Source organism: Zophobas morio, unplaced genomic scaffold, assembly GCF_036711695.1.
Source record: "Zophobas morio isolate AGI-343-1 ecotype UQ-CSIRO unplaced genomic scaffold, CSIRO_AGI_Zmor_V1 ptg000005l, whole genome shotgun sequence".
NCBI classification, from domain to species: Eukaryota; Metazoa; Arthropoda; class Insecta; order Coleoptera; family Tenebrionidae; genus Zophobas; species Zophobas morio.
In genome coordinates, this window is record NW_026972110.1 from 17,100,747 (window position 1) to 17,115,383 (window position 14,637).

Sequence of the window (14,637 nt, forward strand, 5' to 3'; positions counted from 1 at the left end):
TTACAGTCTAACTTTTAAAATTGCAACCTCTGGAGCCTTGCAACCGTTTGAAAGTTATCGGAAACGCGGTAAATCGTGAATCAAAATTTACCCGTTTACGACCCTCAAAAATCTTATGACGTCATTTTAAAATTTTGCCAAATAAATCCGACCTAAAATGAGCAAATTTTATGAGTCTATATTTGTGATTTATCATTCCATTCATACTTTTTAGAATTGCCTATATAGGGTGGCCCAAAAGAATCAAGGCATGAGACAAATTTTATCGATCAAATCAGAAACTGCAAAATATGTCTGTTTATCTTCTCCAGAAATCGATGAAATCATCTTAAAATTTTGCCGAAAAAATCCTATCAAAAATATACAAAATATGATGAGTCTATACTTGATTTATCATTCCATTCATATTTTTTAGAATTGCTTATACGGGGTAACCGAAAATAATTATTTATTCATTAATTATTTATCTATTGTATTGATTAAATCAGAAACGGCTTACTGCAGTTTCTCAAAAAGTTGGGAATGCAATACTGTTACTATTAGTATCTATTACACTGCACCTACCCAAATTGATATAAGTGTCCTTGAAAAATTTTGTAAAGGAAAAACTCATTTCAAACACACGTCTACCATGCTTTTTTCATTTACTTTAATATTACATACATATTTTTATTTTACTTTCAGGAATTCTCAAATAAAAAATAAAATTCACAAAATCAAATTTCATAATTCTTCGAAAAAGCCAGATATATTTTATTGTACTTCAGGGGCGAGGGAAGTTCCGTCGAAATAACAGTCAACCAAGTTTTTTTACACAGATTTACGAAATTAAATTGTCATTAATCTCCCAAACACAATTTTTGCCTCAAATTTTGTAAACTAAATTTAAAAAATTTCGATCGCACAACAGAAGATTTAAACGAAAAGGGAACACTTGTATTTTCGTATTCTATGAGTTGTAAAATTCCAGGAAATGTAAAATTAGGTACTCGTCAAAACGACCTAAAATAATTGAAAAAAAATTGGTCTAAAGAGTTTAGACAGTACTTCCCTCGCTGTCGGAAACTTGACGACTGCATGCCTATTGTGTTTTTTTCTCATTACATTTTTGTAGTGGGAATTTAAAAAAAATTGCGATGACGTCATCAACATTTTTGCAAGGACACGTATATCAGTTGGGATAGATGTAGTGTAATACTAAGAATAAAATTATTGTATTCCCAAATTTTCGGGAAAATGAATTGGGTCGTTTTGAATATTGATTTTTTATAATCAATAAAATAACGAAACAATTTACTCACGTATACGGCAACTGAAAATCGTTTATGTATAAACATTCTTAATTTAAGATGACAAGCGTAACAGCATACGTGAGAGTCAAACAGAGAAACTGTAAACAAAACGACCATCGGTTTTATTGCTTCGACTTCCGCTTATTATATAAAACATTGGGTTTTATTTTAATTCTTGACGGTGAAATTCACAATTGGTTGATTATAAACATGTCTATTTCACATTCGCGGAACCAAGTGAACGAATAAAACAAATGCAGGTCTGTAATGTTAAAGTCGATGTAAATAAGCGTGCTACCCTTATGTTTCAACCGAGTTTTTCCTTTAACAAATTTTGTGTCTACCAAATTGGGTTGGTTGGGGTGTAATACTAATAATAAGTGTTGCCTTTAATTTAATCAATAAAATAAATTGACTTCATTAATTTTTTTGAACCACCTCTTAAGAAAATCTAAAAAATATGAATGGAATGATAAATCACAAGTACAAACTCATCATATTTTTTGCATTTTAGATAGGATTTATTCGGCAAAATTTAAGGGTGACGTCATCAATTTTTTTAGGAGGGATGAACAAATACATTTTGAACAAAAGTTTACCATGCATGCGTTTTCGTGTGTCCGTCTGCCGTCTGTCCGCCGTCTGTGTCGATTTTTATTAGACAATTCCGAAACTACCAAACAGATTGTTGTCAAATTTTATAAATATTTTAGGAATATCGTATAGATAAAATGCCAACGAAAATTCGTCTACTCATTCCCACCAACAATTGGATGACGTCACCTCAACATTTTACTTTGTAAATACTATTTAAATTTTATAAACCAACACTCCTATAGTCGTGGTTTATGAATTAACCTTGATTTGTTTCATACAACCGACATGTCGTGCACGCATGAGAATTAGGTCGTGGTCAGGTGGTTTTAGTGCGTTGAGTCTGAGCAACTTGAGCTCTACTCGCCTGAGGTCGAATCCAATTTTCGTCCACATTTTTTTTTTTTTTTTCAAAGATGTTGAATTTGTTTGATGTTTGATTTCAAGTGCGACGAAAGTTCTGACTAAATAACCTACGACCAATTACTTTTGTTGTTATTATTACTATTATTATTGCGAAACGCCAGTGTCTTTTTTGATTTACTGAAAACATTGGAGACCCAAATTATAAATAAAAATCTAAATTAAGAAATAAATTTCAGATAACATCCGAAACATTAGCAAAATTAAGCGACCTCGTTCCACATATTGAAAGTGAATACAGTTTAAAAAATGCAAAATAAAAATTTAAAGTGAATGCAAATACAGCCCTGGTTAATCCTTTCCGTGATCATAAATTTGTACACGATGAATATTTTGCACCTAAAATTGGGGCTAATTATCTTAAAGTTATTTCTTTTCGGTAAATCTAAAAATTTTACGTTGATTAAAATATTGCCTTAAACAACACCCCTTTGTTAATAAATAATAAAGCGAAATTATTATTATTCTATAACAATGAATCGAAAAACAAAGGAATTTTAATTTGCAACCTAGGATTAAAAATCTCGTAATATTTTTATAAAATCCTCTGTGTTCATCTACAGCGATGTCAGTTGCAATAATAAATTTTCATATTCTCTTATTACAGACAACACAATAGATTCATTCAATTCACAATGAACACGAGAACAGTGGTGTATTTTTAAAACATGCAATGCACCATAATAACACTAGACTAATGTTTAAGTTGCTGTCGTTTCCAGTGGTAGCTGTTCGTAATATCCGCATTATTTCCTTGATTATATTCTTAACTTCTTAAACGAATGCCCTTTTTTCGCCCCCTCAAGTGTTTTAGAAGTGTTAAACCCTGTCAGAAACAACAGAGAAAATTATCAGCCGTTCCACCTCTAATCGGTTGTCTTCGGAACGACTTCACTCCCACAGTCCTCAAAAGAAATAAAAGTTGTGCGATTTTCAGCTTCTTCGATAAAAATTTCAATTTGGCGTGTCGACCGATCCAATAAAAATGAATGTGTCGTTGTCCTCACTAAATAAGACTTGTTTAAAATGCTTCCAGTGTTTGGATTATGCAATTACGGAGCTTAATTTTTGGCGAAACATTGCGCCGCTACTGCTGGAGAGCTCTAATGGTTCTAATTTAAACGAAGAATTCAGCAACGTACCGGTTTTATTGTAATTTGTTTCGCAAACGATTATTGGTTTGGTTTTTTAATTTCTGAATTGGACCCTATCGGCGTTACGCAGCCACTTTAGCACGAAATTAGCTCGAGAATTATTGCTTTCACCTCCCACGTGATGGCTCGTTACATTTCCATGCCGGAATCGGTGCTAATTTGTGCCATTATTTATGCGCACAAGTGCACCGAACTTCCATTACTTGCAAATTTATTCTGCGCGCGATCAAATTAACCGCTGGGAGGGAGTTTTTGTTACAAGATGCACTTAATAAAGGCGCTCGGTAAGGAGATACCATATGAGCTATAGAAGCTCCAATAGCGACTACAATGTCTCGACGATATGGATTAAAGCTTAAAGCTAAACAAGCTACAAAGACACATTTTTGCATGTTGTAGCTTTTATTGACGCAACTCAACATCTTCTACACTTCTTCAAATGAACTTTTTAACGAATAGAGAATAAATTTAATTGCAATAACAACAAAACATTAAATGGTATTCGAAGTATGTAGTTACTTATTATTACTCACTTTATGTTTTTTTAACATACCTAATAAATAACTAGACAACTAGAGAATACCCAAATCGACAGCTTTGACATTATTGGCACAAAGTGAACCGACTACCTTTATTAGAGAATACCCAAAGGTAAAAATTGCATTTACCTACTGCAAGTAAGGATTTGGTACCCATGGTTCAGTTGCAAGGAATTTTCCGAAGAATAGAAAATTGATCGTGAGTCAACACGTTACAGTTAATACAGACAAGATAATTTTCCGTTAAATTTTCTCCTAATATTTCAATCTTACGTCAAAGTCGGTGAACTTGTAAAACCCTCACTTTTGCCAATAACGTCTAGAAAGCGACAAGAAGTAAGTAAAATTATGTAACCTCATTTCGGTAGTCTAAATGTGACATTTCATTTAGGGAAATGTAATTACTCCAGCAGAACAAAAAATCGTTTGAAAGTTCCCTCGCACCGAAAGTACAGTGAAACCTGTCCAGCATTTTCGAGTTGAGTTTTTATTTTACACAATTTTGTGTAGTACTTGGTAAAAGATTCTATGGAAAAAGTTAAACTTAGCCCCGCCCACCCACCTATTCTCTTATTTTTTTTCTTCAGAAATAAAAAATAAATATAGCAAATAAGTAGTAGGTATAACAAAAAAATTACGATTAACGCTTTTTTTTCCGGCCTACGTTCTATTAGTGCCCATTCTCACTTTACAAAAGAACATATAATTCACCCCACCCACCTACCTCGCCTCCATTTCACTGATTCATTTTGTCTAGTCTGAATGAATGGTGGATCTCAATGGAAGAGAGATTAAATCGTTAGAATGAGAATAGCTAGTGTCTTATAAGATAAGATTGTGAATGACATACTATAGTACTTACTAAGATAAGACTGATTGTGGCAAACAACATACCCTCTAAGAAAATAGAAGGCGGGTGGGCGGGGCTAGTACTTGGTAAGATAATATTGATTTTAGTAAATGACATATCCTCTAAGAAAATAAAGGGGGGGTGCTCATAAAACTATAAAAAAGCTAAATTTAGCCCCCCCCCCCACTCCATTTCTTTATTTCCCTGACTTATTTTATTTAGTGTAAAATGGAAATTGAAAAATAACAGTATTGTATTCCCAAAATTTTCTGGGAAAATGGAGTGAGCCGTTCCTGATTTAATTAATAAAATAAATTGAATCATTCATTCATTTTTTTGAGCCACCTGTTTAAACAAATCTAAAAAATGTGAATGCAATGATAACTTATCATATTTTGCACATTTTGGGTACAATTTATTCGGCAAAATTTTAGGATAACGTCATCTATTTTTTGGGGGGAATAAACAGATATATTTTTCAAAGTTTTCAGTTTTGCAATTTTTGATCTATTCAATACAATAAATTGACTGATTCATGTTTTATTTTAGTCAACCTGTATAAGCAAAAAAAAAAAAAATATATAAATGGAATGATAAACCACAAGTATAGACTCATCATATTTTGGACATTTTAGATTTTTAGATTTAGATTTATTCAGCAAACCTTTGAGCTGACGTCATCAATTTTTTGGAGGGGATAAGCAAATATATTTTGATTAAAAATTTGTTATACTTATCATAACTTTAAAACATGTACAAGATTTAAAAGCATTCGGTTTTGCCTATTAAAAATTAAATTGTAAAATGTTGTTTATAATTTTGACTTTTTTCAAAAATCTGGACGTTTCGGGTAAAAACTCAACAGGGAGTCATAAATTACATGTGTTATTTTATACAATTTAAAACCCATTTACATCACATTATTGGTAGGGATGATTAGGCAAATTTTGGTTAGCTTTTTACCATCTACATGATATTCGAAATACATATATATATACAAAATTTGACAACAATTGGCCCAGTACTTTCGGAGATTATCTGTCTGATAAAAATCGGGACGGCAGACAGACGGACAGACACACAGACAGACAAACAGAAACGGGAGACCTATTTCTTCGTACCCTAGGGGTTACGTAAAAGTAGAGAGTCGGCCGAGGTACTCGATTACAATGCTTTCTTCGTTTACGCTCCGGAAGTAAAAATGGTAGAATACACTTTAAATATAACATATATAAGCCAAAATAGAACAAAAATAAAAAAAATAAATACAGTTAATTCTTTCGTGACTCTATTGTATTTTTTTTTTGTGCAGTTACTGTCTTTTCGTTTGTTTTTCCAAATTTTTCGAGTTTTCTTTACGTAAATTTCATAATTTTTTATAATTCCTGAATTGCCAAATATATATATGGAAAGACCCTTTGACTACGAAAAATAGGTCTGTCGTCACTGTGAGATAATCTCAGAAACTACTTGACCGATTGTAGTCGAATATCGTGTAGATATAAAACCCCAGACAAAATTTGTCTAATCATTCCCACGAACAATTTGATGACCTCACCTCAAAATTGTGCATAGTATGTAAATTTTATAAAATAGCATACTCCTTCACTTACGCTTTATGAATCCACCTTGATTTTTTTTACCCTACATAACCAGATTTTCACAAAAAAAGTCCAAATTTTATTAAGCTCACATACTTAACTTTTTGTCTTACACACTGTATTTATCATAAAATAAATAAAATTTCTCAAAATGCAATTTTATAATTTTAGAGAAAGCTGGAGCTGTTTGAATGTACGAGGGAAGTTCTGTCTTAATTCATTCCGTTTCATGGTTGTTTTTATTTAAAAGTTTCATTTGTTCATTCTCAATTTCTTTTTTTCTGACTTTTTCTCTCACTTTTTTGCCACTACACTCGTTCTGTTTGTTTCTTTCATCGTCTGATTGGACTTATTTAATGTAATGTTAAGGAAGTATTGTAATACGCGACTAGCTACTTTAAGGTTTTCTCCTCATTTCTTGGCCCTCCACAGTATGGAAAACATACGTCGCCTGGCGCTGTCTGCCATCTATCTACGTTGACTTTAATTAGACGGGATAATCTCCGAAACTACTGGACTGATTATTGCGAAATTTTGTATATATTTAGATGGTAAAAAGCTGACTAAAATTTGGCTAATCATACCCACCATAAAGCCTAGTAAATGTTATTTAAATTGTAGGTACTGTAGTTGTGGTTTATGAATCCGCCTTGATTGTTTATCCTACAGGCATCAAAATTCTCGGACAAAAATCCAAAATTTGTAGTAACATTTACTGTTGAAACGTCGTGCTAATAACACCAAGGTCACAGATTCGATCGTCTCATGGGCCACTTTTGTGTACACTGTGACTGGTATTATTTTTTTTTACGTTTTTCCAATTTTCTTGAAGCTTCTTGGCAGTGGAAGGGTTCACAAAAAAATCGCAATAGGGTTATTTTTAAAGTCTCTCTTACAATATTTTATGGAAGAATAAATGAATTGTTTATAAACAAATCTCAAACTTCACAGTTTTAATTATTCTAATATGCTGTATCTCGTAAAACATCGCAGTAACTATCAACTTTAAATAGAGAAAATACTGAGCAAAAAAGAAAGAGAACAAAAAAATAGCATACGATGCAGGAATAAAACATCGGGTGTTCTATTTGAAAAAACTGAAATAGCAATATTTGAAAACTGTAATAATTAAAACACTTTTATAACCACTCTGTATATGAACATGTAATCTCATTTATTTCATAACAAAGGGCGTACCTTGCTTTATCTCTCCACAAAATATTGTAACATAGATTTTAAAAATAACATTATTGTGATTTTTTGTGGACACTTGCATTGCTAAAAAATTTTAAGAAAATTGGAATAACGTGGCAACGTCGCATCGTAATTTCAAAAATAAACTATGGTTGTAAATCCTAAGAAAATGTCAATCAAAGTATGTAAAGATATATAGGGTGTTTCATTTAAAACAACTAAGTTGTATATTACGCCTTAAAAGCAATACTCTGTATATATTTAAAAATAATTTTAGAATATAATACTCCTCAAGGAACCATACAATTTTAGTCTTTGGTTTTTTTTTTATTTGTAATAATTAATGAGATATCGAGGAACGCCCGCTTAATGACTCACCCTGTATATGCAAAGTTTTGGATATTTTTACTTAATCTCTAAAATATATATTGTGATTTTACCAGAAGAATGTTTTAATTCATTTTCTCTCAAAATACTAATAAGTGAAAAATAAATCAAATTTAATTAATAGTTCAAAATAAAAATTTATTGTCTTATTCTCTGAAAATTTTCTTCAATTTCTTCAAAACTGTGGAATTTTCTCAAAACACAGATTTTAAATTTTATATATGTAAAATAGCTGAAAAAGGTTTTAAAATGTTTTTCAAAACATCTTGACTAGTATAGTAGGCCAAAAGCTATAAGGTCATCTTAAAATTATCCCATTGTGTCGAAGTTAAGTTGTTTACAATAGAAAAGGTTTTAGGGTCGTAAATAACGTGTCCACTGCAGCTCGACTGGCTGTTGTCGTTTCGTTCAGGGGCGGCTTTTACTAAATATATAAATCTAAGCAAGAAATGTGTAGAAGACGATATTGCCAACCGGTAAGCTTAGTGCGAACCACACAAAGGGGGTATTTATTTGCGGTCAACTACTTTTATGAGGGTCATATAACCTTATAGCTCTTAGAGTACTTTACATTTTAAACGAAATTTTAGATTTTTGAAAAAGAAACTAAAAATTTGAGTATTGAAATTTTGACTGAAGAATTTATTTTTCAATTTAACTTTATCTCACAAAATGCTGAAATTTCCTCAAAACGGTGATTTTCACTCAACGCCAAATAATTTGGAAAATTTTGAATTCAAGTTTATTACCTTTATTTATTGTATCATGAAATAAATAAAATTTCGCAAAATCAAATTTTACAGTTTTTCGAAGAAACTAGAGCTGTATGAGTGTCCTTCAGAGGCGAGAGAAGTTTTGTCTAAATATTCTTTTTTTCATTTTTATACACCATTAAATGTAGCTATTATTTCACGATTTTATTCATATTAAGCTAAGGAAGTATTGTAATATGGTCCATTCGGAAAATGGAAACTTTAATGTTTTCTCGACGTTTTATGATCCCTGCAGTATGAAGAATTAAGCTTCCCATTTCCGTCTGTCTGCAGATTGCGTCGGCGATATTTATTAGGCAGATAATTTCCAAAACTACTCATTTTCAAATTTTATATGTAATTTAAGAATAACGCGTTGATAAAGCTAACTAAAATTTATCTAATAGTCCCTACCAATAATTTAATGACGTCACCTCAAAATTTTGCATGGTAAAGGCTATTCAACGTATTTATTGTTCGTGAAGCCGCCTTGATTGTCAATCCTAGATATTATCTAGATTAATTAATTATTTTACGGTTTTGAATTTTTTTTACAAAAATGATGACTTAGTTAATATCACCTAAAAACCATGCCATTTCAACTGAGTTTTAACTAATATAAATGAGACTACGTCATTTTTTGCATGAAGAACATGCATAACTAAAATTTTGTTAACACTGTGAATTACTAAACCAGTCTTAAAAAATTTAAAATAGTCCATTACATAATTGTAAATTTTAATTCTGACAACAATTTGTCGAATAATACACATACGTTTAAATAAAATAAAACTATTATAAAGCATATTTCAAGAAAATAATTGTTAATAAATTTTGTGAAGTTAATGACAAATTATTTCCATTGATAGAAATTACAACGACGATTTGACCACAAAGATAAAGCCCCATATATTTCGGGTTATCTACTTGAATTTCTCTTACAGGTGATATAGATGGCTTTTCAAGTATCTCGTGTAAATCAGAGATTTAACAGCCAATTTAAAAACGACCTATTTTAAAAGGATAAAGATAATGGTTCAGGGACGTACAGCACTTTAGGGACTAGGGTCTGGCCCATTGTGCATATTAAGGGCTAAACTTAACTTCACTCTTAAGACAATCACAAAAGACCACGTCCGAAGTGTAATTCTAACCCACTGTTAAATAGCTTTAGTCTCTGAGGTGGTCAGTCCTGAACCTTTGCCAAGACAAATAAAACTGCGTGTCTTGCGGAAACGTTCTGTTGGAAACTGTGGCGTTTCTTACACGTTTATTTGCTTACATGAAGCAATCTCCGGTGTTTGTTGTTTTCAATTTATCAAGACGAAAGCGTTTGAAGGATTTTCTCGTGCTACTTGTGGCTTATTTCATTTTGTGACGCTGTCATTTATCCGAAACAAAAATCACAAAATTTCTGTGCAATAAAACAACAAATATCCGAATGATCACCGGATAATCTTAACACTCTTTCGTATTCTAGCGCAAGAAGTACCTTCACAAAATTGGCAGAGTCTCTATGAATCTTTTGGTAAGCTTTAAAAAGTAGTAATTTAGTTAAATCATCCCCGCCAAGTTTTTAGTGACGCCTTTAAACAGCCATATTTTGGCATCATAGTTATCATGTTTCATGAAGACGAAATTTTGTCTGCAGGTTTTCAATGAACATAAAATTAATCTTGTTGCGTACTTATGAGGCAATTTTCAATGATTACGATAATAAAGCGAAACGAGATCTACTTAACCTCGCGAGGACTCCATTTGGTCGTTCTAAAACTGCACTGTGTAGTTTCTAAGTACAGTGCAATTTCACTTTATTCGAAATTTTACCGTGTAGACACCATTTGTTACAAAAGCTCTTTACTGATCCGACAAGCCCGACCTTAAAACAAACAAAAACACGAGATTTATGCCAAATATTTTGCCTCAAATATTTATCCTTCTTGAAAAACACAGAAAATGTTAAGTAAACACGTTGTAACTAATATCGAGAATTAGTAAATGATACCGACAATAATTAATATTGGAAAGCATGTACAACTAACGTGATATTCCTAATAATCACGATCTAGAAACCAGAGTTAATTACCATCGAAACTATATTAAACTAATTTTGATTTCCGCAGAAGCCACATTCCCAGTTATCTAATAAATGCTGATAAAGCTACAACGGCTTACAACTCCATAAACAACAGTGTAAATTTCGCCATTCTCGCGTACATAATTTTATAAAACCCAAAGATTTCCTAAAAATTTAACTTTACGCATAAATCAACAAACCCACCGTGTGTTTTTATTTTGCGTGGCGCTTTTTCCAGAAATTACCACTTCGTTCCTTTAGATTAAAAGGAGAATTTACTACACTTTCTTCACAGTCACCGAAACACGCTGGATTAGAAAATGTATCGAAACACTCGGATCCAATATAGAGCTTTAAGCCACTTCAGCGAGTCTTTGTTTTTATTTTTAATAACAACTAAAAGCTTTGTGTCGTGCCACCTATTTTCTCCGGTTCAAGAAAACTTTCATTTATTGATTACTTCCAGCGCTATTATATTTATGGTAAACTTCAATTTTTACATTAAAAGCTCGACCAAACCCCTGAAACCAAATCGATCATAATAACGGTGATCGGCTTGACTGAAATGAATATTGATGGGCGTGTGCTGTATTGACAGATTTGATAAACATAAATATGTATCTCCACATATACAGAACGTGTAAAAAGTTAAAAAATCCCACCGGAGCTTAAATTGAATTCGAAGCAGCGAATCCACGTGCCTGAAAATCAGAAAATTGTTTTATTCAAATCCATTTCAACTTTTATTCGGCCAATATTTCAAAGGATATCATTGAGCCGAAATGAGTTAATCGGTTCAGTGTTACAAACCGGAACGAAATCGATTTTTTAAAGCTACAGAATTTTCCCCGTTCCACAATCTCTCATTAAATAAACGAAAAACGTTAACCTGTTAAATGCTAAAAAATAGTGCGGTAATGTATAAAATAGATATTAGCAAATTGATATTTTAATATTTATGACGTTATTAATAAAGGTAAATTTATTATTATTGTGTTTCCGTGTACGTCAATTTAACATAGTTGTGCTTCTAACCAGCGCGATGTAGTATTTTGTTAAACATAACACAATAAAGACATATTTCAGGCGAAAATTCAAATTCTATCGGCATTCTCCCCTGTCAGTTCAAAGCTTTAACGTGTATTACGTTTCAGGATTTTACGACACACTTCACTTATTGATTATGACGGCCGTAAGGTGTTGTACGTTTAGATTATACCGCAAAATTAGACCACAAGGCGTGATTTATATTTCAGGCGTGTTGATTTTAGCAATATTGGCTCGGGCTCATGATAAGCTCGGCGAAAGCTCAGTTTCAGGAAAAGTATCGCCAAGCGAAGAACTGGAAGGGCGCCAAACCCACAAATAGACATCGAACAAAGCTCGCGTCATTAATCACGCAGGATAAATAAAAATTTGTTCAATGATGGGCGAATAGCGGAAAACATGCACCGTATGAAGCCCCATGGGACGTTGACGCATCATAAATTATGAGCAAAATCAAAACTAAGATGGATATGTTTACAGGCTCACGAGGGTCAACAATTTGTGGCGTAGGAAATTTTTATAACTTTGCGTCACGAAAGCGCTGATAAAGTATTTCGAGTTGAAGCAGGAGCGGCGGGAAACGAAACGGGCGTAAAATTTATGCAACCTCGAAAAGCTCTAATCAAGGGTACAATTTTTATACGGACGGGGAAAAGCTCGAATTTGTTCGGAACGATGTAAGTACTGGCGAAAATAAGGGATTTTAATTCGGAAGCTTGTCGGGGACTCGGGCGTTTTAATTGGAGCGGGCACGCGAAGGGCCAGTTCAACATAATTCACGAAAAAATTACGGAAATTGTGTGAGATAACTTAGGTGTGTTCGAAATATTCATTATTGCGGAAAGTGAACACACGAACGTACACGTGTATGTGTATGAGGGAAAGTGGAAAAGGCGGAGGGAATTTTGGGAAGACATGTTTAATTAGGTGGAAACGCAGAAATTATAATTTGAATTTAATATTTAAAGTGAAAATCAGTTTGGAACAAAACTAGGTCACCACCCTTATAACAGAATCAAGAATTTTTAATAATTTAGAATTCGACTGGTTGTTAAGTATCAAAAAGTATAACCTATATATTTATTTTGAAATCATATTTTTCTACCAAGCTGCCATTCAACTGCTTTTTTTTTTTTAATTCACCCGAGCTTTGCAAGGAGGAACCGAACTTTTTCTGAAACAATGACTGGTGTATTTATTAGAGTGCACTAACCCTAACACGGTGGGCAATTTGTTGGGGCATGTGCAACCTGAGGGAATACATTATTCCCACAGGATTGTACATCACGCTCTTTGTTCCAGTAATTTACAAAGAAGCGCAAATGTTTAGTAATTTAAAGCCACAATTTGATATATCTTCAAACAAAATCAGTTAATGAAATTCGTTCCAGAAATATGTGTTTTTATGGAAATGTTATCTAATAATAATTTTTTACTGCACACAAAAAATATTATCACGAACAGATTTACCATTGCAAGAATACTAGTAAAAATAAGTGATTGGAATTTATTTTTAATATTGCTGAATTTAATATTTATAGCAACTATTATGACAAAAAATTTGAACTAAATATGGAACAAGGTTCATTAAAAAACTTGTCCCTTACAAAAATAGCAAGAGTTAAAAATATAACATTTAATATTCATCCATTAAAAAAATATATATTACCAAAACCCAAACAACGTTGCGTCGCAAAGCGTATTTTTTAAAAAATATGTAATAATTTTTTGATATGATGTCTCTACTTGCTAAGGAGAATGCATAAAAAAGAAATTCTAATAGTTGATTTGTAATCATTGCTAATATTTTGGCATGATTTCAGAACTGGCCTTTAAAGTAGTCAAAAATAAACGGGTTCTTCGAAAAATTATAAAATTTAATTTTGCAAATTTTATTTTTTAATGATAATAAAAAAGATATAAGTTAAAATAAAAGTATGTGTGGACCACTAACTAAAAATATTCACGCCCTCCTACAAACTTAATTTAAAGTTGCGTCCCCTTCCCTCATATTTATTAATAATAAAAAAATAAAAATTATCATAATAATAGAACATTTTGCACTTAATTGATATTAGTTTTCTCCTCTATTTTCAGAAGACATAATTAATCAAATTTCATTTTTTCTTAACACAAATCCAACCAGCATCTATCTGTACGTGCTTAATACTAGAATTCTTTCGATGTATGAACATAAGAAGTCGAAGTTAAACATGTACTGATAATATTTAGTATTTTTCGCGTTGATCTCTGCTTTAAATATATTTAATGTCATCAATACCTGTGCGGCTGTGGCTGCCTTATACTTGGCGGATTCATAAACCACAAGTGCAGGAGTATCTTATTTTATAAAATTTAAATAATATTTATTATTGTAAATTTTAGAGACGACGTCATCTCATGGTTGGTGGAGATTAGAGAATTTTTGGTTAGCGTTTTACTTAACACACAAACGTATAAAATTTGACAAAAATCGTTGTACTAGTTTCGGAGGTTATCTGTATAAAAAAAATTGACACAGACGACAAACGGAAATGGGAAACCTACTTTTTCGTATTGTACAGGTCATAAAACGTCGAGAACACCTGAACGCAGCGACTGGTCCGGAAAATGGGGGATTAGCTCTTCAGTATGTTATGTACACGCGTTTCAGGAGTCCCAAAAAAATAATAAAAAAGTTCTTTATGATATTGATTACGAAAAAAACAAATAATAAACATTTAATAA

General features: G+C 32.1%; 1 protein-coding gene across 1 annotated transcript in view; it reads left to right on the plus strand.

Annotated features, from left to right (window-relative positions):
* LOC135122889 (uncharacterized protein PF3D7_1120600) overlaps window positions 1-14,637 on the plus strand; it is a 277,829-nt gene that overhangs the window by 136,146 nt on the left and 127,046 nt on the right. Inside the window, exon 3 of the mRNA XM_064047371.1 lies at window positions 10,267-10,314. Within this exon, the coding sequence (XP_063903441.1) occupies window positions 10,303-10,314 (12 nt within the window). The 5' untranslated portion in view covers window positions 10,267-10,302. The remainder of the gene's footprint in view (window positions 1-10,266; window positions 10,315-14,637) is intronic.